The sequence below is a fragment of the Sarcophilus harrisii genome, chromosome 2, assembly GCF_902635505.1.
Source record: "Sarcophilus harrisii chromosome 2, mSarHar1.11, whole genome shotgun sequence".
NCBI classification, from domain to species: domain Eukaryota; kingdom Metazoa; phylum Chordata; class Mammalia; order Dasyuromorphia; family Dasyuridae; genus Sarcophilus; species Sarcophilus harrisii.
The window spans coordinates 436509338-436535305 of record NC_045427.1 but is presented as its reverse complement, the minus strand read 5'-3'; the positions used below and the strand labels follow the sequence as shown (position 1 = coordinate 436535305).

The following is a 25968-nucleotide window of genomic DNA, read 5'->3' as shown; positions in this document are numbered from 1 at the left end:
CAAGGGATTTATACCAGAATGTGGAAATATACTATGTTGAACTTTTTAACCCCATAGGCCCCCATAGACAAAAACTTTCAGAAGACTGAATGAATTTTTTGTCCTTTTTCATTGGGACAATATGAGTCAAACACAGAGAGATATGGGATAGACATACTGGGAAGTAAATGTCCACCCACCCCCCCTCACTTCTAGTCACCCTGCCTCATACACACACATACACACACACACACACACACACATACACACACACACACACCACTTCAAATCTTCAAATAAAAGGGAACAAGGGGAAGAGAGAAGAAGACATAGTTACGGAAGTTTGTCTTTTTCTAAATTATTGTTCAGTTTTGGTTTTATCTTCCTGCCAACAAAATAAGACTTTGAGGCTACAGGGATGGAAAAAGAAAGGGGAACTGGAAATGGGTGGAGAGTCGAAATGAGAATGAAGAGAACTAGGAAAAGGGAAAGAATCCAAAATCATCAAGCATTTATTAAATGACCATACCCACTATGTGAAAAGAATTGTATTAGCTATTGGGATGAGTGAAAAAAAATTCCTTTAAAGCAGAAAGCTGAGAGGGAGAAAATTTTACAACCAGTATTTCTGATAAATGCTTCATTTCTAAACTATAGAGAGAACTGACTCAAATTTATAAGATAAACCATTTCCCAATTGATAAATAGTCAAAGCATATGAACAAACAATTTTCAAAGAAATTGAAGTCATTTCTAGTCATTTGAAAAAATGCTCTAAATCACTATTGATTAGAGAAATGCAAATTAAGATAACTTTTGAGGAACCATGTCACACCTCTCAGACTGACTAAAATGAGAGGAAAAAGTAATGATGAATGTTGGAGGGAATGTGGAAAACTGGGACACTAATGCATTGTTGATGGAGTTGTGAAATGATCCAAGCATTCTGGAAAGTGACTTGGAACTATGCCCAAAAGGGGATAAAACTGAACATACTTTTTGATTCAGCAATATCTCTACTGAATCTGTATCCCAAAGAGATCATAAAAAAGGGAAAAGAACCCACATGTGCAAAAAATGTTTGTAGCAGCCCTTTTGTAGTGGCAAAGAGCTAGAAACTGAGTAGCCCTCAGTTGGGGAATGAACATAATAAGTTATGGTATATTAATGTAATTGGATATTATTGCTCTATGCAGAAATTATGATAGACAGGCTAATTTCAGAAAAGCCTGGAAAGATTTGCATGACCTAATGCTAAGTGAAGTGAGCAGAACCAAAAAAAAAAAAAAAAAAAAAAAAAAACATTGTACAAAGTAACAAGATTGGCTCTTTTCAACAATGAGGTGATTCAAAGCAATTCCAATAGACTTGTGATGGAAAAAGCCATCTACACCCAGAGATAGAAGTATAAAGACTGAATGTGGATAAAAGCATAGTATTTTCACCTTTGTTATTGTTGTTGTAGTTGCTTGTTTTTCCTTTCTTATGTTTTTTTCCTTTTGATCTGATTATAGTATGACAAATATGGAACTATGCTTAGAAGAATTGCACATGCTTAATCTATATCAGATTGCTTGGAGAGGAAGGAGAGAAGAGGAGAGGGAAAGACATTTGGAAACATTAGGAAAGACATTAGAGTTTTGCAAAAGTGAAAATTAAAAACTATCACTGAATGTATTGGGGAAAATAAAATACTATTAAAATTTTAAAATAAAAATAATTCTTTCTCAAAGAGTTTATAATGTACTGGGGGATAAAGGAAAGAGAAAGCAGCATCAAACGACCAAATGACAAAATTGAGTTCTCAGAATTAGAATGCTATTTGTTCCCCAGCGTTTAGACACAGTTTTTTTCCAACTTTCAAAAATCAAGAAACATTTTTAAAATTTTCCAAATTGTGGAACCTTTATTTGTACTAAAACTGTACTGATTATCTTCTAAATCTCAGTTTCTGTAGTTCACAACCCCATATGAGGTCTAGTAAATGAATGTGGTACTCACAAAATTATAATTTATTATCAGTAAATGTTTGATTTGTATACCTATTTTATATACCTACATACCCAGGGTCCTGTAAAAAACAATTTTCAGTCAAAAGGGGGTTGCAAAAGTTTAAGAAACTCTGCTCTAAGTAAGGAGGAAGAGGAGGAGGAGGAAGAGGAGGAGGAGGAGGGGAGGAGGAGGAGGAGGAAGAAGAAGAGGAGGAGGAGGAGGAAGAGAAGGAGAAGGAGGAGGAGGAGGAAGAAGAGGAGGAGAAGGAGAAGAAGAAGAAGGAGAAGAAGAAGAAGAAGAAGAAAAGAAGAAGAGAGTATGTTTTGGAGATAAGATTAGAGGATTGAATTCAGAAATATAAAACAAAATGAAAAACAGACCCTGCCCTCAAGAGGCTTATAGTCCACATTGCCTAAGTGTAGGTCTGGCTGTGTGCCTCCCATATTTGTACATTCTAATGTATGTCTAATACCTTTAGAATAAAACATGAGGTCTCTGTTTGGATTTTAAAGCCTTTTACAACCTGACCATGATTTCCCTTTCCACACTCATTCTCTTTTATTCTTATTCCTCCACTCTATATTCTTGGGCAGATTGGCCTTCATCCTGTTCTTCACAGAGCCCTGTCTACCACTTCCTCATGTTTCCACTGGATGTTGCCTATTCTTAAAGTCTCTCCCTCCTTATCCCTGCTCATAGAATCCTCATTTTTTTTCATGATTCACCTCAAGTATTAATCACCTTCAGTACTCTACAGGAATAGAGTGAGTCCTCTAAATATTAGCTTCCTCCTTTCCATGCCACCTTGTATTTATTTTGATTTTTTCCCTGTTTATATGTACTTGTATCATCTCCCCACCAAAAATGTAACCTTAAAAGCAAGTACTTTTTGTCTTTATAGCCCCAGCATTTAAAACAGTGCCTGGTTCATAGCAGATACTTAATAAATCCTTATTGATTAATGACTGATTGAATGAACTGAAGTCCACTTGTGAAATACCCTTAACAAAGCTCTACAAAAGAGTTGGGTAGAACTTGTCTACATCAAAGCTTCTTAAATTATGGGTTGCAACCCCATATGGGATTGTCTAACTGAATGTGGGGGTCATGAAGTTATGATTATCAGCAAATGTTTGATTTGTATGTCTATTTTACATATTTATATATCCAGAACTGAATAAAATTTTTTCAGACAAAAAGGAGTCACAACTGGAAAAACATTTAAGAAACTCTGGTCTAGATGATTAGCATTCAAGCTGATTCTTTGAGACTTGGTAAAATTAATTCTAGAATTTGTTTTAGATACTTTTGGGAAGTATTTATTTATAATTTCTATTAAGAATTGAACATCATCTTGAATGTTTTATCCAAGGCAGTTTTTTTTATTCTGGGAAATACAATTTTTTTTCACATTTTGCTAAGTACTCTAACTGTGTTCTAGGTTAGAAATACAAAGAATAGTATGGTACCATCTCTCAAACAGCTTACACAGTCATAGAAATAGTGCCAATGAGCAAAAAGCTATAATACATGGTAGATTGTAATAAGGATCACAGAGAGATGCAAAGCAAGAAAATTTGTAAGTAAAGAGAATATTTTCATTAGGGTTGGGAAAGGCAGGAATCAGAAAAGTAATCCTAGATTAAGTGGTGCCTGAGTTAAGCCTTAAAGGAAATAAAAAAAAAATTAGGAGAATATACAATGTAGGGAAGTAAGGAAGGACAGCCATTTGGAGTGATTGTTTTCATTATCAAAACAGAATAAAGGGAGTCTACAAGTAACTGGGTTTCACAATGTTGTTTTGTGGAATAAAAAAAAAATTGATTGTCCTTTTTCTAGACCATGTAGATAGATCCTAATTGGATATATCTCGCACATGTAGTAGGTGTATAATGTAAAATAAATGAATGTTGAATGGATGGATACCTTTGAATCTACATTTGTTCTGTCCTTAGAAACAATCTAGAATATTGGCTACTATAGATAAAGCTAAATTACTATAGCAGCACTTTCTACTGTGTTGTTAGTGCTTATCTCTGTCCAGAAAGAGAAAAGATAGCCATGTGGGTGGCAGGTGCTGACAAGTCCATCTTCTGAGAAGAGCACAAATTCCATTATGGTAAGCCACCCAATTAACAAAGATGAGACTGGATGAAATAATTGGAACAAAAATAAAATCTCAACGATAAATCCAAGTATAACGTAACTCCAGAGATTTTTAACTCCCAAGCATATAGCTACAGTATAGGTCTAAGCACAACTAGGCACTGAACAAATACAGTTGTCCTAATATGAGATAGGCACACTCCTGGTATAATGCATTTCCTAACCAGAGATATTTTAACAAATATTAGATTACTACATAGCAGAAATATTATAGAGAAAATACATGAAAGGTAGATTAAACATTAAATAAAATGTCCTCCAAGGGGGGCTTATAACTCCATGATCATATATGCAAACCATTTTGCAAGATTCAAAGGATTTAATAAATATTGGTTTGTTATCATCATCATCATTATGAATATCTCTTCCTAAAAGATTAGTAGAGGAGAAAGTAGAGGCAAGGTATGGATATGACAAGATTGTATCTCATTGGAATTAAAGACTAGAGAGGTCTATCCTAGAGTTGATAAGTGCAGAGATGAGTGCTGTCTGCCATATAATATTTGAAAGGTCATCATGAAAAGAGAGATTGACCTTGCTCTGCTTAACTTCAGCAGTCAGAAATAGAAGCAATAGATAAAAGTTGCAAAGAAGCAAATTTTGGTTTGATGTAAGAAAAAACTCCCTAGCAAGTAGTGCTCTGGGGAAGTTGAATGGTCTGACTCCAAAAGTAGTTTCCCATTTCTGGAAATTCTCAAGCAAATGTTGATTGACCACTTAATGGGTATAGTATGGAGGGAATGGTTATTCAGAAACAGGATAGACTATTGATGATATTTGCTAATGAAGCTGAGGAATGTATAGTATTATTTGAAGGAAGACAGTATAACCTATTATCTAAAATGTTCCACATCCAAAGCAAAACCTAAATAGGAAAAGGAAAGAGTTTAGTTCATGCTTCTGGATTAGATTAGGAGGAAAATGAGATTTATTTGAAAACAATTGTGATGTGAGAACAAAATTAAAAACAACACCTTGGAAACCTTCAGGCATATTCATTTCTTCAGCAATAGCCAAATGGAAGCAGAAGTGAAATCTGGAGGTGTCTCAAAAATACAATTGCCTCTGACTCACCCAATAAATACATAGTTCCATCAGGTATCTAGTCTGTGAGGAGCTGAGATAGTTGTGCTTGAAAATGCATCAGATGATCCAGTCATTATGGAGAGTAATTTGGAACTATGCCCAAAAGGCTGTAAAATTGTGCACATCCTTTGATCCAACAGTGCCACAAAGAGATCACAAAAAAGGGAAAGATCCACATGTGGAAAACTGTAGCAGCAGCCCTTTTTGTAGTGGCAAAGAACTGGAAACTGAGTGGATCCCCATTATCAGGAGAATGACTGAAAAAGTTATGGTATATGAAGGTAATGGAAAATTATTGTTCTATAAGAAATGATTAGAGGGCTGCCTGATGGGCTAGGAGGAATGGAAGCCTCTCCAGGCCGAGCCAGGGGCTGGGACATCCTGGAGTAGACCAAGGCCTCCCAACAACTCAGAAAGCACATGGGATGTCGAAGTTGTACTACAATCTCCCCAAGGTGTTGGCTGCGGCCCCAGAGGTGCCTCCCCTACCTGTGGGACCCCACAGACTTCAACTGTACATTTCAACTGGTAGAAGGTGTTTCTGGACAAGCTGAGAAAGGAGTGCCCCCTGGCCCAACGGATGGACAGTGAGACAGACATGGTACGGCAGATCCACACTCTGGACAGTAACATGCAGATTCTGGTCTATGAGAACTACAAGTTCATCTGTGCCACAGACACCATCTGTAAAATGAAGAATCATTTCTGAAAGATGGGGGACAAGATGGATCGCCTGGCTGCCACTGTGTCCATCATCATCAACTTCAGCCCTGGCATTAGTGCCAGGCTCCAGGCCTGAGGACATCATCAAAGTGGCAGGTTCCACACCTTGCTGAGGAAGCTTCCATTCCTGTTGGAATTGCCTTAGCACCTCACCAAGTGTGGAGCTAGGGAATCTATAGGCAGATTGTACGGTACCAGTGCACAGGTTGTGCTGCAGCAGTACCAGCACTGCCCTCCCTCCAGGTCATCCAGGACAATGGCCAACTCATAACTGACCTCCTGGCCCAGCAGTTGCACCACAAGTTCAGAGATGGCGGGGCAGGGGCCCCAGAGCTGGCTGAGAGTGTAGAGCTGCCACTAGCCCTGGGGAAGGGCTGAGGAGCTGTATGTTGAGTTTCTGGCCCATGCCTGGAGAAACCTGAAAGAAGAGCAGGGAAGCCTGGAGCCCTCACTACCAGTTCTGGAGTTCACTGACCGTGGTGACAGTGACTTTTTGAGTGGGCTTTGCCAACTGGTGGCATCCTACCAGGAGCTCTTCTCTGCCCAGGGCCTGGCAGGCATGGAGAAGCTAGTAGTCTTTGCCTGGAAACTAGGCAGCCCCTATTTTGCTCTGCTGGAGAAGCTGGCATAAGAGCAGGGGAGTGGGGCCGGGCCCTGGAGCAGGCACCCTGCTGCCCACAGCAGAGCTGACAGAGTCACGAAGCTCATGGGACAGATGACCCTGATGGATGCAGGCTCTGGGTCTGGAGCCATCCTGGGCCACTTCAAGGCCTACCTCACTGCTGTGCACCTCTTCACTGCCAAGGACGTGTTCTCCAAAAAGGCCTATTTCAGGGGAATTCTGCAGTCAAGGATACCAGAGGGTCTCTTTTTAGGCATCATTCGCTCCCATGCCAGAGAGGAGGTCCTTTTGCCACAGCTCAGGTGAGAAGGGTGGGGTCACACCCCCACCCAGCTCCTGCCACTCTCCAGCCTCTGCCTGGGCTATGAGACCTCCTCCATCTCCTACATCCTCACCCTCACTGATGGCAGTTTCTTGGACAGGACCATTTCCCCCATGATTCCAATGAGCACCTTCTGTGCAGAAGCAGGAGACTATGCACAGGCTACTGACATCAGTCCACGGTCTGATAGTGTCCCAGATGCTCCACAACAGTGTGGAGGCCCATGACTGGCTCACTACTCTGGAACCCCGCAAAGTAGGAGCCTTCATGAAGCATGTGGTGAAGAGCACAGCTACCACTGATGTGCTGGTGGGGCTTCTGTACAAGAAGCGTGGCCACAAAGCCTAGAGCAGCAACTCCAGTAAGAGGATTTTCTCCATGTACAGTAGCTCCCAGCAGTAGGACCACTATACCCACAGCTTTACTCCCAGTGCCCCATGGACCTCAATCTTCTGAGCAAAAGAAGAAGGTATTCTCAGAGCACATTGATACCTTCAGCCCCATGGAATTCAACATGCAGTCTGTCCTCAGGAGCATTCTCAAGATAAGTCTGAAGACCTTGCTGGAGTTCTAGCAGCTCCAGTTAGACTGCCATTTTCTTCAGCTTTAGGAGTGGTGCTTTGTGGCTGAGGAGGAACTTCTCAAACTGCTCCTGGATGAGGTGGTGGCCTCTGCTGCCCTGTACTAACTGGGCCCAGTGCCCATGGAGCCCAGTGTGCTGGAGGTCATCTGCAAGCAGAGTTGATGCACTTCCCCCTGGCCCAGCCTGAGATCTGTCACCTCCCCTGACCAAGCCCTGGGTGTTTATTCTCTCTGTAGTGATGCAACTATTCACACTCTCCCTCTCTCAGAGAGTCTGTCCACCTTCCCATCTTGCCTAGGTCAATTAAAAAAGTATATTCTAAGAAAGAATGAGAGAAGAAGGAAGGAAGGAAGGAAGGAAGGAAGGAAGGAAGGAAGGAAGGAAGGAAGGAAGGAAGGAAGGAAGGAAGGGAAGGAAGGAAGGGAGAGAGGGAGGGAGGGAGGGAGGGAGGGAGGAAGAAAGAGAGGAGGGAGGGAGGGAGGGAGGGAGGGAAGGAAGAAAAGAAAGAAAGAAAAAAAGAGAGAAAGAAAAAGGAAAGAAAGAAATAATAAGCAGGCTGATTTCAGAAAAGCCTGGAAAGATTTATATAAACTGATGCTAAGTGAAGTAAGCAGAACCAGGAGAACATTGTACATAGTACTCAACAAAGCTGTGATCCAGGACAATTCCAATAGACTTAGGATAGAAAATGTCAATTGCATCCAAAGAGAGAACTATGGAGAGTGGATGTGGATTAAAACATAGTATTTTCACCTTTTTGTTTATTTGATTTTTCTTTCTCGTGTTTTTTATTTCCACTTTGAACTGATTTTTCTTGCATAGTATAACAAATATGGAAATATGTTTAAAAGGATTGCACATGTTTAATTTATGTCAGATTGTTTGCCATCTTGAGGAGGTAAAGAAGAGGAGGAGAAAAATTTGGAATACAAAGTCTTAAAAACTGAATGTTGAACACTATCTGTACATGTATTTGGAAAAATAAAATACTATTGAGGGAAAAAAATAAAGTAGGGCTGGAAGAAATTTTTAAAAATGCATCTGCCTTCTCAACAATGAATAAAGATTACAAATACATTAATCAAGTTGCCTACTACTGAGTTTAAATTACCTCCACACTAAATGATTTTGTTCCCTATTGCCATAGAGAAACAACACTAACTATGGCACTGAATTTAAGTTAGTGGGATAAGGTAGCTAGGTTGGACATTAAATGGAGAACCTTGCCTGCATTCAAAAAGTTAGGTTAATGGTCTACCTGCCATCTAGGGGAAGGGTAGGGGGAAAGAGGGGAAAAATTGGAACAAAAGGTTTTACAGTTGTCAGTGCTGAAAAATTACCCATACATATATCTTGTAAATTAAAAGCTATAATAAAAAAAAAAAAGTTAAAGCTATTATCCCAATTTGACAGGTGAGAAACTGAGGCAGACAGGAATTAAGTGACTTACTCAGGGTCACCAAGCTAATAAGTGTATAAGGACAGGTTTGAACTGAGTTTTTTGTGACTCTAGATCTCATGCTATTGTACCACCTAATTGTCTAAAAACATACACTTAAAAATATAAAAAAGAAATAAGTAAACCTACATTCATTACAGAATGGGTAATAGTAGATTAATGTTTTAAAGTTGGAGGAATTATCAATCTAAATAAAAAAAATAAACTTTCAACCAAGGATACCTACAAATGTGACTTCAAAGTCAGAAAGTTAAAGTGCTAACAAATAAGAGGAAGTTTAGAATCATTTCAACTTTTGTAGAAGCAGATCTGGGTACTCAATGCTAATCAGAAACAACCTTTTAGTTATAATTGCCCTCACCCCATTGTAACCATGTTGAGGAGAAACAGCATTTCTTTGTACCTGAAATTACTTTTAACCACATCTGTCTTTTCCAACAGGCAAGAGAATCTGACCGGTTGCATCAACGAGCATGTAAGTCTATTTATAATCTCCTTTTACTTTCTTATGCTTAAAAAAAAAAAAAAAAAAAATATGGTAGTAGCTCCTTAGCTAACTATTCCAGAGGTATTAGGATTGATGAAAATGTTTGTTGAATGATCCATGACCTTTCTGAAGGACTAATAATGAAAAATGCTATCCATATTCAGAAAAAGAAGTGACTGTGTCTGAATATAAATTGAAGCATTAAGAAAAAAGAAAACTTTCATTCAAAAATGGATTCAACTAGATGGCTATTGAGTCTATTGCAAATATAAAACCCAATCTTGTCTTTAGAGAGGTTTTAGGGGGCAAAAATGTCATTTTTCCTACATTTTAGTAATGTAAATTTGCATAACATTATAAAGAAATAAAGTTGTGTACCAGAAAAAAAAAATTGAGTGGATTCTGATGGGTTTTGTGCCTTTGCTTCAAATTCACCTGCGATCTGCATTAAAGAAAGACCCTGCCCTATTCCCTGTTCCCAGGGGGCACAACCAAGGCATTGCCAGATATAGAGGACTGAAGTAAGGCAGTGAGAATGGGTCTTTGCCAAAAGGGCAGCCTAATATAGAGGAAAGAGCATTGAAATAGGCATCAGAAGATCTAGTTTGGACTCCCAGATCTACAATTCATAATCACCATAAGTAAATTATAAAGCTTTCTGAATCTTTTCCTCCTTACCTAAACCACAGGCTTCAGGAATCACAGGTCTTGGATTCACTTAATACCTATTTGAATTTAGACAAATCACTTAAACTCTCTCTGTACTTTAGACTTTATTTATAATATGAAGAGGGTTAGCTAGATAGTCTCTAAGGTTCCTTCTAACTTTAAATCTATGACTGCTGAGAGAAGTGGTCCTTAAAGTATGGTCAGGGGATCCCTAAGAATTCCTGAAGCCCTTTCAGGGTATCTACCACATCAAAAGAATTTTCATAAGAATGCTAAGATATTTTAATTTCAAACATAGTAAATATATAGATATATAGATATAAAACACATAAACAGAAGCTCTTGGGGGGAGACCCCAATAATCTTTATTAGTGTAAAAAAATCCTGAGACCAAAAAAATTGAGAAACAAAATGCTAAGTAATCTCTAAAGTCTCTTATAGCTCCAAGTCCTAGATTGGTTAAATTTTGCCTGAGGGTTCTTTTGGGTAGAGGTTTGCAAGTTAGATAATAGAAAACAGGTCACCAAAAGTAAAAGGGGAGTATGATGGCCTTGCTTCTAATGAACCAAGAATACTTTCTCTTGCTACTGATGTAGACCCTTAGCATTCAGGTAAAACCTAGGAACCCCTTCTCAGTTACAAAAGCTACCAATGAAATTTCTATTAAATTATCAAGAACTGGACTAGGTCACCCATGCCACAATGCCTAGAATTAAAGGGATTACAGGGATAACAACAAAAAGAAACTATTAACTCCTCTGAGAATCAACAGATACAGACCATTGGAATTCATTATTATTGCCTCAAATATACTGCTCCAAGATTACCCAGCAAGTTATCCAATCATTTTTCAATAGTGTCTGACTCTTGGTGACCCCATTTGGAGTTTTCTGGGCAAAGATACTAGAATGGTTTCCATTTCCTTCTCTAGTTCATTTTGAATAGATAAGGAAAAGGAAACAAATAGGGTTAAGAGACTTGCCTAAGGGTCACATGGCTAGGAAGTATCTGAGACCAGATTTGAATTCAAGATGATATTTCCTGATTCCAAACCCAGTGCTCTATCCATAATACTATTTAGCTGCCCTACCCAACCACAATGGAATAGAATTTAATCAAATACTACCCAATACTCCTTCCAAAATACAAAATAGAATGTCCTCCTATCATCACAATTCCATGGCACAGCTACAATGCATTACTGTTAGCCTAAAGCAAACCAAGATATGTATGAATTATGTTTTGTCTTCTGTTGCAGATGCACCACCCAGGTCTAATGCAGATAAGCCAAGAGCTCATCTGACAGGTAATTTTTTTTCGCTGGCAATAATTCATTCCCTAAGAAACAATCAAGTGAGCTAATGGTCATAGAGATGAAGTTTTGGTATTATGCCTTGAATGGTTCCTGTGATTGGAACGATATGGTTTTCTTTGAGGGTTTGAAAATAGAAGAAGCCAGGTTTCAGAACTATGATATGTCAACAGTGAAAGAGTCCCTTCTATGAGGATATCACCTTTCTAAATGGAAATCTGAAGCTATTCTGCAACTTATACATTTAAGGCTGTTGCTTGGGACATTGAGGGTAAATGATTTCCCAGAGCCATATAGCCAGTATCGAAGGATTGGAAGGGACATATCTCATCTAACCATCCCCTCCACAGGGGATAGGAAGGAATCCTCTCTGCAACATATGGTAATTGACCACAAATATTTCAATTTTGCAAAAGAATCTGAGGATCCTTCTTAGTGTATCAGGGCAGAACAAGAAAGCATGTTTCCTGCCTTCTAGTTTCCTCTCTCACCCTCTCAAGCAAGCTGCCTTCCATATGGAATAAATTAGGGCATAAAAAATAGACATGACCTGAAATGACCCTAATATTTCATTTTAAGGATTTTCCAAAGTTCTAGGGTACAAAGTGATTGGCTTCAAACTGGAAATCACATTTATTCAGGAAAAAAAAAATTCTTTCAAGACTGGGATTTCCAGTTCTTTTTTCTATGAGTGAACAAGACAAAAGTGTTACATGAAAAACCCTTAGCATTTAAATTCTCAGGACTTAATTTCAGAAGATTATTATTAAATATTATTATTATTACTACCAAATGAAGAAGGGCAGAGGGATTTCATGAGGAATTGAAGGTTATGATTTTCCTGTCCAATTTCAAGAAGTGAAAGGAAAAAGGCTAAATAGTAGCCTTGGTTCCACTAAGTACCACTCCACAATGACCAGAACCACAGCTTCTCTTCCTTAGTATCTAGCACAAGGTTCTATGCACAGTAGAGAAATACATATCTAGTGAATTGGAAGAGAAAATCAAAATAACCTTGTTCCATATATTACATACACACACACACACACACACACACATGAAACAAGCTTTTTCTCAGACATAAAAAAAATCAAGATTATTGAAGCATAGTGCCTGCCCTCATTGTGTTCTCTAATTCAAGATCCCAAATTTTATACCAAGCTTAGAAGGGTATTTCTTCAAGGCCCTTCATTCTTGCTAAGATATGAGAGTATATTCTTCTTAGTGAAAAATCACTCATTTCAATATAATAATAACAATAATAGTGAACCTTTATATAGTGCTAATATAGAATATAGCTAGAGTTTGTATCATGCTTACAATATGCCAAGCTAAATGCTTTACAATTATTATTTCATCTAATCCTCATGAAAACCTTAAGAGGTGAGTTCTGTTATTATCCCCATTTTACAGTTGAGGAAATTGAGATAGAGACTTGCTTAGGGTCACACAGATAAGTGCCTGAGGCTGGATTTGAACTAGTCTTCCTAACTCCAAGCTCAGTCCTAGATGTTCCAATATGTTAATAAACTATAATTTCAGAAGCTTGAGTAATGCTTCCATACACACACATTGCAAATCACTATAATTTAGGCAAAAATCTTTAAGAATTGCTATAGTTTAAAAAGTCATCACCCTGCATCTTGGTGAAAAGTCTTTCCAAACTAAACTGTTCCTCAGACAACAAATCAAAGATCCATTCCCATACTCATATATACTCCCATACATACAAATCTTTAGTACCTGGAAGAAAGAATTTACTATAGCATATACATCACAACATGAATATAAATTTCAAGACCACAATGAGGCATTACTGACCAGTGAGAAATCCTTTACTTTCACATCAATAAGCTGTCATTCCATAGACCCAAGATGCACAGCATTAAAAAAAAAACAAACAAAAAAAAAACCCAGTAATAATGTGCCTCAGAAACACACCAAAAGTTTTAAGTCTAAGCAAAATAAGCAAAAGCACATTTAACATTTTTATTCCATGTGGATTTGAGATTGTGAGTATTATTTGATGATATGTAATAAAAATCATTTCTTTTTATTGAATTAATGTTATATCCAAATGATAGTGGCAACAGCTCCATCTATAATGATGCCCTGATTCTAGTAAGTTTGTTGGTTGAATCCTTAAAGGATATTTTGACATCTATTTTTGTAACATGAAGATGTCATCATGATGATTCATGAAAGATGGAAAATTTCTGATATATACTTCAAAATACTAGGTCACATCTTGTTGCCATTCTTTTATTATTTGCACTTACATTTAACACCTATTTGGTATCTGTTAAATTTTTTGTAGCCTGCAAGGATGTGTTACACAGTTACTTCTATTCCCTTGTATAATCTACATTGATCCAAGCTCCTTAAGGATAACTCTTCTATAATATCTGGTAGTGAAAATCTGCTTCTAAATTACCATCATAAACAATTCTCTTTTCAGAAACATATCTGCATCTCTGTCAATTATTTCACTCTTCTTTGTCAATATATATTTGATTGGGTTCAATGAGGACATGCCATCTAGGAAAGGATTTTTGATGACACTTAAAAGTTTAGCTTTTTCATCATCTTCATAGGTAACTACTTCTGGTTACATTCAATAATCCATTGTTATATACCAGTTATCAGCATTTGTTATTGCTTGATGAAATATTTGTCTATCCATTCTAAAAGTATTTCCATAGGTTTTGGACCTGTTAATCATGGGCTCTAAGAATCCCTCTTCTGCCTTTTGTGTATGAATTAATCATTATTTCATAGCTGAGCTGCCTTACAATAATGAGCTCTGTTTTATTTATATTGTATGAACTTTTCCAATATTCATTTTATAGTTCAGAAGATATGCATTATCTTCTAAATCTAAGTGTTCATTGTTTTCAATATAATCTTCAATTGATAATGAAGGAAGTATAGTACCAGAGAAACTGTGGCAAGACAGAGATTGCTTTTTAATCTTTTAATGTGGAGAGTTTACACTAGCCAACTGAAATGAGCCTCTTGTCCAAAGCATTTCAGTCCCAAAGAAATGAGGCAGAGAACTTATATAAGGTTTTAGCTAACTAGGGTTTGCAAACAGAATACATACATAGTATACAATCTCATAGAGGAAACAAAGGCAGATAAGGAGGGCGAAGACACTGGGTGGGCGGACAAGCCATAATTCAAGAAAGGATCATAACTTAATCCTGACAGGATAGGGGTCAAGATAAGAAGATTGAGAGTAAGAGACAGCCAGATGAGGGGTAATATTCAAACAGAGGAGGAATTATCCTAGCAAAGATCAAGATAATGCACCTGGATTTTATGATACAATAGAATGTAAAGATGATTGGAGCTCCAAAGTTTTTCCTGACTCAGTTCTCCCAGTTCCTAATGGCAGTAAAGTAAGGTGGCTATGACCCCAGAACCTAATAAAAGGAAATAAAAATGTATTAAGTGCCTGCTAAACTTAACCCTTCCACATCACAGTAGTTAGAAGTAAGGTACTTTAGCATTATGGAAAATCCATGTAAAAAATTTTTTGTCCTTCCTTCATACCAGAGAAGAACTATGAATGTTTTTCTTTCAGAGGATATTTACTGTTCCTTTTAAGATTTGAGTTGATAATATATAATACTATGCATATATTCTATGCATTTCTGAGTTTCTAAACTTTTTCTGGCCATACGCTAGCATTCATATGTTTTCTGAAGCTTTTGTAAAACTCCAAAAAATTCCTGTTTAATTTCTTAAGCTTACCTGTGATATGCCAAAACTATAATGGGAAAAGTTACAATGTAGAAGGGATAACAGTATATACCAGGTATAAGGAAGTGCTTTACAAATATCATCTCTGTTGATCCTCACAACAACCCTGGGAGGGAGTTACTATTATTGACCCAAGTTTATAGTTGAGAAAATTGAGAGAAACAAAAATTAAATGACTTGTCCAAGACAGAATCATGTAGCTGGTAAATATTTGAGTCTGGATTTCAAGTCACATTTTCCTGCCTTTGGACCCAATGTCTGATGACAGTGATGGCTATTATAATGAGTGTAGTTTTCAAAAAATGTAATGATAGGTAATTATAATAACCAAAGTTGGGGCTAGAGAAAAAGTGAAAAGTTATATCTCCCTTCCTTCTTTGTAGTTTTGGGAGATTCTGGGTGTGGAATACTGCATTCACTTTCAGTCATGGTAGCAGTGTTAGTTGGATTTGTTTAATTGCTCTTTTCATCTTCTTTCTTTTTCATTTTTTGTTTCAAGGGATGAATGCCCGAGATGTGTGAGAAAGAGAGAGAGAGAGAGAGAGAGAGAGAGAGAGAGAGAGAGAGAGAGAAATATTTTAAAATATAGTATAAAATCAAAATATATCATTAAAAAATGGAGGGGAAGTAAAGTTTCATGGAAAGAAAGGCTTTGTCCTTAATGATCTTCCATCTCTTTTACAGGGGTCTGTAGAAGATTCCACATGAGTAAAGTAACTTTTTTGTTTCTCTCTAGCTGTTCGACAGAAGTCTGTGACTCCCATGAAGGATTCATGGCCTGCTCTTCAGTGGGAACATAAACTTGGCTCTGCTTTCATCAAAAATCAAATGAACTACACCAACAAGTTCCTGGTTATTCCAGAGTCAGGAGACTACTTTGTTTATTCACAAGTCACTTTCCGAGGCAGCATGCCAGAGTGTGGTAAAATCAACCAGAAGAATCGATCTAACAAACCAGATTACATTACCCAGGTCATCACCAGAGTCACTGACAGATATCCAGAGCCAACACAGCTTCTAACAGGAACCAAGTCAATCTGTGAGATAGGCAGCAACTGGTTTACTCCTATTTACTTGGGAGCTGTTTTTCCTATGCAGGAGGGGGATAAGTTGATGGTGAATGTCAGTGACATCTCCCTTGTGGATTATACCAAAGAAGATAAAACATTCTTTGGAGCTTTCCTGTTATAAGGACTAAGCAAGCTGTCACTGTAAAAGGATGCTATTTTCACTAAATATTTCCAATCCCTAATTTTAATCATTTGTATGTACTTAAACCCAGAAAATTCCACAAGAGGGTAGGAGGAAAAAGGGGAGGAAAATTCCATTAAGTCATTAGTTTAGGTGGAAGTTCTGAGTTGAAAAAGCACTTTATAATATTCTTAGAATATAAGAATTCTAAACAAGATAGAAAGAGAAAGTATTATGGAACTTTAAACATAGAAGAGATCATAAGACATAGAATGTCTGAACTTGAAGTAACCTTAAGACACTGAATGTCAGAATTTGACGAAACCTTAGAACACAGAATTTTAGAGATACAAGGAAACTTAAAATGCAGAATGTCAGAGCTGAAAGGAGCCTTAGACAATAAAATGTTAAAACATAGAAAACCAGAGACAGAAAGGACTATTTTATAAATTATCTAATCTAATCCCTTTTTTTTTAGTGGGGAAAAAAGGGAAATGACTCATTTAAAGTTACACAGTTAATAGAGAAACAGTATTACTACTTGAATAGTCCCTGAGCACAGAAGTAGTTACTAGAGAAGGAAATAAGAACTTATACAGCAGTACTGTGTTCTGGTTACCATGTAACATGATCTCATTTGATCCTTACAGCAACCCTGGAACAGATGTGCTATTATTATTCCCATTTTTCAGTTGAGGAAGAAGGCAAACAGAGGCTAAATTACTTCCACCATCACATAGCTAGTAAGTGTTGGAGGACAGATTTGAACTCAGTTTTTCTTGCCTCTTTAACATAATACTTTGTTTACCATATCACCTAATTATCTTCTAAACAGAAGAACAAGAAGAGAGTTTATTAAGAAGGATGGTTTCTTGTATGCTCTATCTCCTATCTAAATCTCTAAAATAAATAGGGGTGAACAAAGGTGTTTGATATAAAGGATAAAACACTTGATTTAAAGTCAAATGTAAAATGAAGATGTTGGCCTATAATGTCCCTTTTAGATCTAACTTTATGGTTGAAGAACCTAGGATCCCTTCGGTTCTAAATTCTATGACCCTCCTGATCTTTAAGAAAATACTTTTCCTTGATGCTCTACTATAGATTTATCATTAATAATTCAAGTTATTTCTTTCAACTCCATTATGTAAATCACCATGAATTTTCTCAAAATTTGGATTGGATGACCTGTGGCAATCACAAAGTTTTCTCAACTGAACTTTGAGAATTCTTTAATCTCCATTTACCACCTTGGTTCCAAAAGTGAAAAACTAAGATAACATGCATCAGGACTCTACCAACAGGAATTTTTCTCATGCCCAAGGTGGAATTTATGCAAAGTGGCATTTTCTCAACATGACATGCACACACGTATAATGATTGAATCAGACAGTGGACAACTTCAATCAAAATTAAGTGCCATATAAAAAAATCTCTTCAGAGTACAAAAAAGGGTGCTTGCTTTGATGGAAAATTAACTTAGGCTTCAATGCCAAAAAACATCAGCTGACTAAATCCATACCTTCCAGCAGTTCAAAGAAGTAAAGAAATGATATCTAGACTTGTTACTCAAGATGGTAACTTCTTACATCACTCAAAGATGGTGGGAAAGCTCAATACATAAACACCAATGTTCACATTGTTCTCATTCCAGCTAGACATAATTAGCCTTCATTACCTGGAAGTTCATAGAAGAAGATTTGTAATCTTATAATCAGAAAATGTGTGGCCAATCTTCAAACCTGAAAAAATTCAAAATGGAAGCTAGATCTACTTTGGGGATGGATTTGGGTTGGTTTCTTTGTTTAAATTTGTTTGTATTTATTTTATAATCATTGTAAGAAAGGACAAAGTTGTAGAGTAAGAGGAAGAGTTTATAATCTTCAAGAATTATGATTAGGAACCCCTTGATAATGAAAGAATTTCCCTTGAAGGAAAGATTAAAGAGCAGAATTCAAAGTTGGAGACTTTTAGGAGTCATTGTCAAACCCCTTCATCTTATATTAGGAAAATCAAAATGAAAAGTTATTATAGTGCCTTATTAGAGTCAGCCAAGGTAGTATGTGGTAGGACCAAACACCCAGATCTTCCAAGTGCAGAGCCAAAGCACTTTCATCTATACTATAGAGCTGGAAATGGAGAAAGACTTCTTTACATGTGTTGTTTCTTACTCCCCATCCTCACCATAACATTATATTACCTTTAATATGCCAAGCCTCCTTGATCATCTCTCATGGATGAGTCCCAGTACAAGGAAGTTGTTGAACTGAACTGGGGGAGAGGTTGGCAGTGCAAATTACCAACCACAGAAATTTTATTGAAGAGGAAAATGCAAACTTAGACTCTGATTTGTGAAGGTATTAAGTTAAATGTCCTTTCTATATTATAAACATCATCCCCTATATGGACTTGCCTTCATAATATAATGCAGACAGACTAACTCAAGGATTTCACCACTTGGAGCCACCAGAGACTTAAAATTTCAAGGGATTCAGGAACTTGGGGAAAAACAATACATTTTGATTTTCACTAACCTCTAACTGGAATTTAGCATTTCCTTCAATTCTTTAAAAACATAATTCTGAGAAGTCCACAGTCTTCATCAGATTGCCAAAGGGGTCTTTGACACCAAATAAAGTTAAGAACCCCTAGACTAAGTGATTTCAATGGTTTCTTCCTTAAATCCTTTGAACCTCTGATTCTCTTACCATGTGTCCTGATCTCTCTTGATTGAAATGATATGGAAGACTTCCTTAAGAAGAAAAAATCTTCCCAAAATCTTATGGGGAAATATTCACAAAAGAGAACTACAAATCAGGGGCCCTTATATTCATTTTCTCTTTTATGTCAAGTTTTACTGAATGGATCAGGCAAAGAAAAAAAAATCTTGTCTAGACATGGGTGTTTACAATAATAGGACTTTCCTATCACACATTAGGAAATGAGGCTCCAGAAAACCCATACTTTTAATTTATTTTGTGTTGGTTGTAAGTTATCTGTCAGCTTTCCCCACCCATCTTTCATAGAAAGATAGAACCCCATGTGGCTTTTTTGGCATCTAGCTAAACTCAGGTATATAACAGTCATTTCATATTTACATAAGACCCATTTATCAGTACATAAATGTATCTGTCTTGTATGTACAAATAATGATGAGTACTCTACTGTTTTAATGTGGTACAGGACATTTTGTAGGTGAACAGAAGTTGGTTTCTTTTCTACTCAAGTCAACAAGCATTTATTAAGCATCCACTGTGTGCCAAGCACTATGCTAAGTGCTAGAAATAAAAAGAAAGGCAAAAAATAGTCTGTTCTCCAGGTGCTCACATGAAAATAATCATTCAAAAACAAGATATATACAGAATATACAAGAAAATTTGAGATAGAAGGCACTAAGATTAAGGAGGACTGGGACTGGCTATTTATATAAGGTGAGACTTTATCTTACATTTGAAGGAAGCCAGGAGACAAAGATGAAGAAGGAGAAAGTTCCAATCATAGGGACATGTAACATCTGTCAGCAACTAGCCTACCCAAAGAAAAAGCAATGAATTTATAAGAATAAATCTTAGGATAGGAGATTCAATCAAAGGGATACTGAGGGATGGATTTAAGAAATGAATTTGATTCTGCCTCTAATGAACAAAATATACATTCATACAGATATATATATAGATAACTATATAGATATATTCATGCAAATATATAAAAGTATGGGCACACCTATTCCTTTTTATATATATGTATATATATACATTATATTAATATATTTAATATATGTAAATAAATATATTTACTTATAAATCTGTATATATACACAAACATAAATATACAGATATATAGATAAATATATATGTATGTATATACACACATAAACACACATTAAATTATATTTAGAAACTTAAAACTTCAGGTGTTTCGGCTCATACCTGTGATATTGTATGTGTTGTTAATAAAAGGTAAAGGAAATTCCTTCTATCAAAAGAAATCAACTACTCAGGGGTAACTAGGTAGTATAGAGAATAAAATACCAGCCTTGGAGTCAGGAGAACCTGAGTTCAAATCCATCCTGAAACACTTATTTGCTATGTGACTCTGGGCAAAACAAGGCACAGATTGCCTCAAAAACTCATTTTTAAAAAATGTTTGATGCCTCAAAACAGTTGCCCCAGCATCTCATGTACCTTCTAATCTTGGGAAATTGTCAATGAAAATGGAGAGATTAAATAACTTACTGATGCTAAGCAGGATTCGAGCCATGGTCTTCCTAACAATAAGGCTGCCTCTATCCTGGAGCCACTACTCCAGGCTGCCTGTTCTGACTTTAATTCAAATTGCTTTTACTACTTGGGTGTAGAAGTAGTTCACTTTTGCTGGTTCCGGGGATGCAAAAACAAAACAAAAACTTATTCCCATCTATGGATGCCCAGGCATTATTCTACCCATTTTGAATTCCCAAAGATTCAAAATACAGTGTAATCCATCTATCTACATCTCTTCCTAACTCAGATTCCTAGGTCACAGCTAGGAGAAACCTTGAGATGTAAAAATCACAGAATTTTAAGATCCAGAATATTAGAGCTAAAGAGAGGTCTTAGAACATAAAATGAAAGAGTTGTAGAGTCTCATATAAGCCTACCTGCAGATAAAGAAACAGAGGATAAGAACAAAAGTGATTTGGCCAACATTTGATAGCTGATGGACCTCAGAGTTGAAACTAAAAAGTATATCTCTTGACTCCTAACCTAGTGGTTTTCTCACTCTTCTTTTCCAATTGATTGAAGTCATTGAAAACATAGCTATTCTCATTTTTGTTATAAAATGTATAAAGATTAAGGTAATACATGAGATCAGATAGTTTTCATGAAAAACTATGTGTTTTTATTGGTTTTATTGTTTTATGTTAAAACGTCACATGCCCAATGTAAAATGCATTTAACATCTGATGGATCTGTACCTGATTGGTATTGTTTCCATATCTTTGTGCACTACTGTACTAATATTAATTAAAATAAAAGTAACATTATGTTTAATTGATAGTATGAATTTTTTTAATGGCATTGAAACCCATGAACTATTTCCTGTTTAATAATAATTTTTTTGTCTGTAGTTTTGTGGAGTTTTAATGAAACGAGAACCTGTTAGCAATTGCAATATTGAATCTCAAGATAGATTAATTATGACACCAAAAGCTATATCAACCCAGACAAAGCAAAGGAGAGAATTAAACTAATGACCATGATAAGAAAAAATAATTAGGAATTAGTAGCTAACCATTTCTACTTTCCACTTTTACCCAGTGATAGTATTTCAAAGAATATAGTCAGTTTTTAGAAAAATAGACAAGTTCTCAGCAACCATGTAAAAAATACTCCAAGTCATTAATAATTTGAGAAATGTAAGTTAAAACAACTCCAAAACATCACCTCACACTTATCAGATTGACTCAAATGATAAAGAAGGGGGAAAAGCAATTTTTCAAGGGACTGTAGGATGAGAGGCATACTCATATGCTTTTGAAGTAATTTAACCAATCTGGAAAGCAGTTTGGAACTATCCCCATGAAGTCACTTTTTGATCCAATCATACTACTATACCCCCAATGAGGTTATGGACAGAGGAGAAAGGGACCCATATGTTAAAAAATATTTATAACTGCATTCTTTGTTGGTACTGAAGAAACAAATTGGGTGTTCTTCAAAGGGGTGGAGGAATGACTGAACAAATAATTAGATACACTGGAATACTATTGCATTATAAGATAGGATCAGCATTAGAAAAACTTGAGAATACTTGTATGAACTATTATAGAGTGAAATGAGAAGAAGTAAAGTAATCGAGAGTAATGTGCATGATGACTGAGGTAAGATAAAGAATAGCTTTAGAATACTTTGAAAAAACTGATCAATGAAGTGACCAACCATAATTTCAGAAGACTAATAATTAAGCATGCTTACCACCTCTTGGCAGAGAAATAATGGACTAGAGAAACATACAGATATTTACAGATTATAGCTAATTTAGATATAGCCAACATGTAGAATTGCTTTATTCAACTAAACTTAATAATTAAAAAGTATAGCTTTTCCCAGGAAAGAAAATGCCAAGAAATCCATGGACAAAGTCTATGGCATTAAGTGGAATGAGATACAACTGAATGACTGACAACAACACCAACAACAACAACAACCACAACAACAAATTGCAAAGGGACTCTAGGCTTTTGCAGAGAACAGGCACTATGTCAGTTCTGGTTTACTAAACAATTGACTGACCAACAGCATTCAGGGATGAACTTTGAAATACCTTCTTTAGATCTTAATAGTTGACACACACACACACAAACACACACACACACGGAAATGACATCACCCATTATTAAATATTAATATTAAATATTTATTAATATATTATATAGTAATATTTTGTTATCATAATTAATGTTAAATATTTATAATAAATAATATTTTTAGAAATACACAGATGATAGCAGAAAGAAGTTTAGAAGGGGTCAAAAACAAGCAGGGAAGTACTTTAGGATTTTTTTTACTATCATTTTAAATGTAATATACATTTTAAAAAACTATGTATAACAGAATTTCATCTCTTTTCTCATTTGTATATTGTAATATTCATGTTTGTTGATATTTATACTAGAAAATAAGTTTAAAGAAAAACTGAGAAGGAATCAAAGTTAGGTTGTCATGGTAATTTATTGGGTGGTTCAAGATCACTGAGTTTTGACATTTCTTCCAACCCTTGAAAATGGATGATCCTATGAAGTTTTAGTGTGAATGTGGGGGAGTGATGATGACCAGAATGATGAGAGGACTAAAGAACATGTTATTCTAGGATCACTTAAAGGCCCTGGGGATGTTTAAGTTTGATGAAGAGAAGACTTAGGAGAAAATGATGACCATATTCAAATATGTGAACAGCTGTGGAAAAGGGTTTAAACAATGGTTTTTTTTCTTGGCCCCTGAGGATAGTATAGAACTTGGTGAAAATCACCAAGAGACAGAATTTGGTTTAAAGTAAGGAAAAACTTACTTAAAATAATTATAATTATCCAAAAGTAGAACAAGCTGCCTTGCTAGATAATGGTTTTCCCATTGCTAAAAGTCTTCAAGCAAAATCCAAAAGTAAAAACCTATCAGATCTATTTAATAAACATTAATTCAATTCCAATAAACTGAAGGGTATTATACTAGGCACTGGAGATATCAAAACTAAAAAAAAAAATACTATACTATCTATTGTACTTAACAAGAATTTGGACTATGGACTCCAAGATCCTTTCCAATTTTGAGATTATACAAGACCAAGATGCTTGTTTTCTAAGCTTCAAGCTTAGGATGCTTCAAACCCTAAATCATTTGTTATAACGAGTCATATAGCTAGTGTTCAAAAAAACACTTGAATCTAGAATTTTAAACTCCAAATTCAGAACCCTTTTCACTGTACCATGCTGTTTTTCCTACATAAATGAACAGTTTTTTCTTCTTAATGCAGAAAGCTATCAAAAAATCCTATGTAGATTTCCCATTTCTACCTTCCTTTACCACTATCACCAGCCTCACTGAACCACTCATTTATTTCCTCCCATCTTCTCTCCACCAATCCTTCCCTCCAAATTTAAGGACAGAAAGCCAAGTTTGGAAAATCATGAAATTTGTTTAAAATGGCCAGAAGATTCCAATACAATTATTCCATGTGGTTTAGGATTTTTTTAAGTTAGCTAATCTTAGGACATGTAATATCTCAGAGCATACATATTATGAGCCAAGAATACAAAGGAAATCCTAATGATTTATTTTCTCATCTAAAAATTCCTGCTTCTTTGTATGAACTCCTGAGATTAAAGGAAATGATTTCAGTGTTTAATATCAGTCATCTATCAGTTCATCAGTCAGTCAGTTTCCTAGTATCTACTTGATGCTGTGACCTGAACTCTCTCTTCAGTGTTTTATTTGGCACATCTTCACATTGGCACATTCCCATGTTCACACATTGCCTTAGCTTTCTACCTCTCAGAAGAATTCTCCTACTGCATCCTGGAATTAACAAATCAGGAGTTTCCCAACTTTCCCTGTGCCATTTTCTCTGGTATTTCCCAATATATGACAATCTTATTGGACTACTCCCATTGTACAAGAGAGCTAAGGTTTCTCTGGTCTATTCATTCTGGTGTATGGTGAGACCATTTTGGCACTTCTTCACTTCATCTCCCACTCTGAGGCCATTTACTCCTGATTGATGAGAAATCATTATTACATGGTTGCCAAAATGTTATCTAGCTATCTCCTTGCCATGCTGACTCCACATCTAACCCCTGGGTTTCTAATCTTTTTTTCTGATAGTAATTATTTAATAATAATCAGTATCATTCCTGAAAAAGACAAGTCAATCAGTTTTCCTGTAACTTTGCTCACTATCCTTTTGACCTCCCAAATGAAAACACCTTTCCCTGGCCACCACTCCCCCATTTGTAATGCATCCCCCTCTTAGAATGGAAGCTTCTTAAGGGCAGAGACTGTCTTGCCTTTTTGTATTTGTATCCTTCTCCCCTTTCCTCAACCCCATCCTCTACTCCTAGCACTTTGGCATATAGTACATACTTAATGTTTTTCCTCTCATCCATTCTTTAATTCACTTTTTCCCTCATACATCATATATTCATGTGGAGAGAAAGGATGAGAGAAATTGTGCAGTATAATTTTATACAGTAAGATCCTAGAATGTACATTTATATTATACTTAATACAGAGAATTAGGCTTTCCAGATTTTTATCTCCATAGCTAATAAGCCTGCTGAAGAGTGATTAATACTAATTAATTCACTGTCAGAAAATCAGAATGATTGGCCTAACAATGAAAAGAAATGTATTCTATTAGTCCCACCTACTCCTTGGCAAGTCATTTCCTTTTCTAAATCTCAACTCCTTCATTTGGCAAATGACTGTATTTTACTGAAAAATCTCTATTAGTACTACTATTAGTATTCCTATCATTTTATGTTCTGTAGTTAATATTTTATGTCCTTTAGTAACATAGTTTTAACCAGCAATATTATCAAGTCATTTCAGCTCTAACATTCTCTATCCCATGGTTATTTCTAGCTCCAACCTTTTATGTTCTTAGGTCTCCTCCACCTCTAATATTCTATTATATATATATTAATGCACATACAGAGGAATTTAAAGATTTCTACACTACCAGCTGCTTCGAATTCTTTGATACTTTCTTTGTATTCTCAGTATTTACCACAGTGCCTTGCATATACTACCATTTAGAAAATGCTTATTGACTTGGCTTGACTTGAAAGGCAATGTAATACAGTAGAAAGAGTGCTGACACTAATATAATGTTGGAAGAGCTGAGAATTTACCCAGTAATTCTAGAAATCTGTTTGAAATTATGTGAAAAGAATTTTTAGTTTGTTTACTTTTTTTGACTCAGAAATCTCACTTCTTTATTTTAGAGGTTTTTTTCGTTGACTTGGAAGCTCTGGGTTTGGCCATAATATTGCCAGAAATGTTCTTTGGGGGATTTCTTTCAGATAATGACCAGTAAATTACATTTTTCACTTCTCATTCTGTTTTTTTAAATATC

General features: G+C 36.0%; 1 protein-coding gene across 1 annotated transcript in view; it reads left to right on the top strand.

Annotated features, from left to right (window-relative positions):
* Positions 1–20076, top strand: part of TNFSF15 (TNF superfamily member 15) — a 31961-nt gene extending 11885 nt beyond the window's left edge. The window contains exons 2-4 of the mRNA XM_023507373.2: positions 9374–9407; positions 11347–11394; positions 15902–20076. Of these exons, the coding sequence (XP_023363141.1) occupies positions 9374–9407; positions 11347–11394; positions 15902–16356 (537 nt within the window). The 3' untranslated portion in view covers positions 16357–20076. The remainder of the gene's footprint in view (positions 1–9373; positions 9408–11346; positions 11395–15901) is intronic.
* The last annotated feature ends 5892 nt before the right edge of the window (positions 20077–25968 follow it).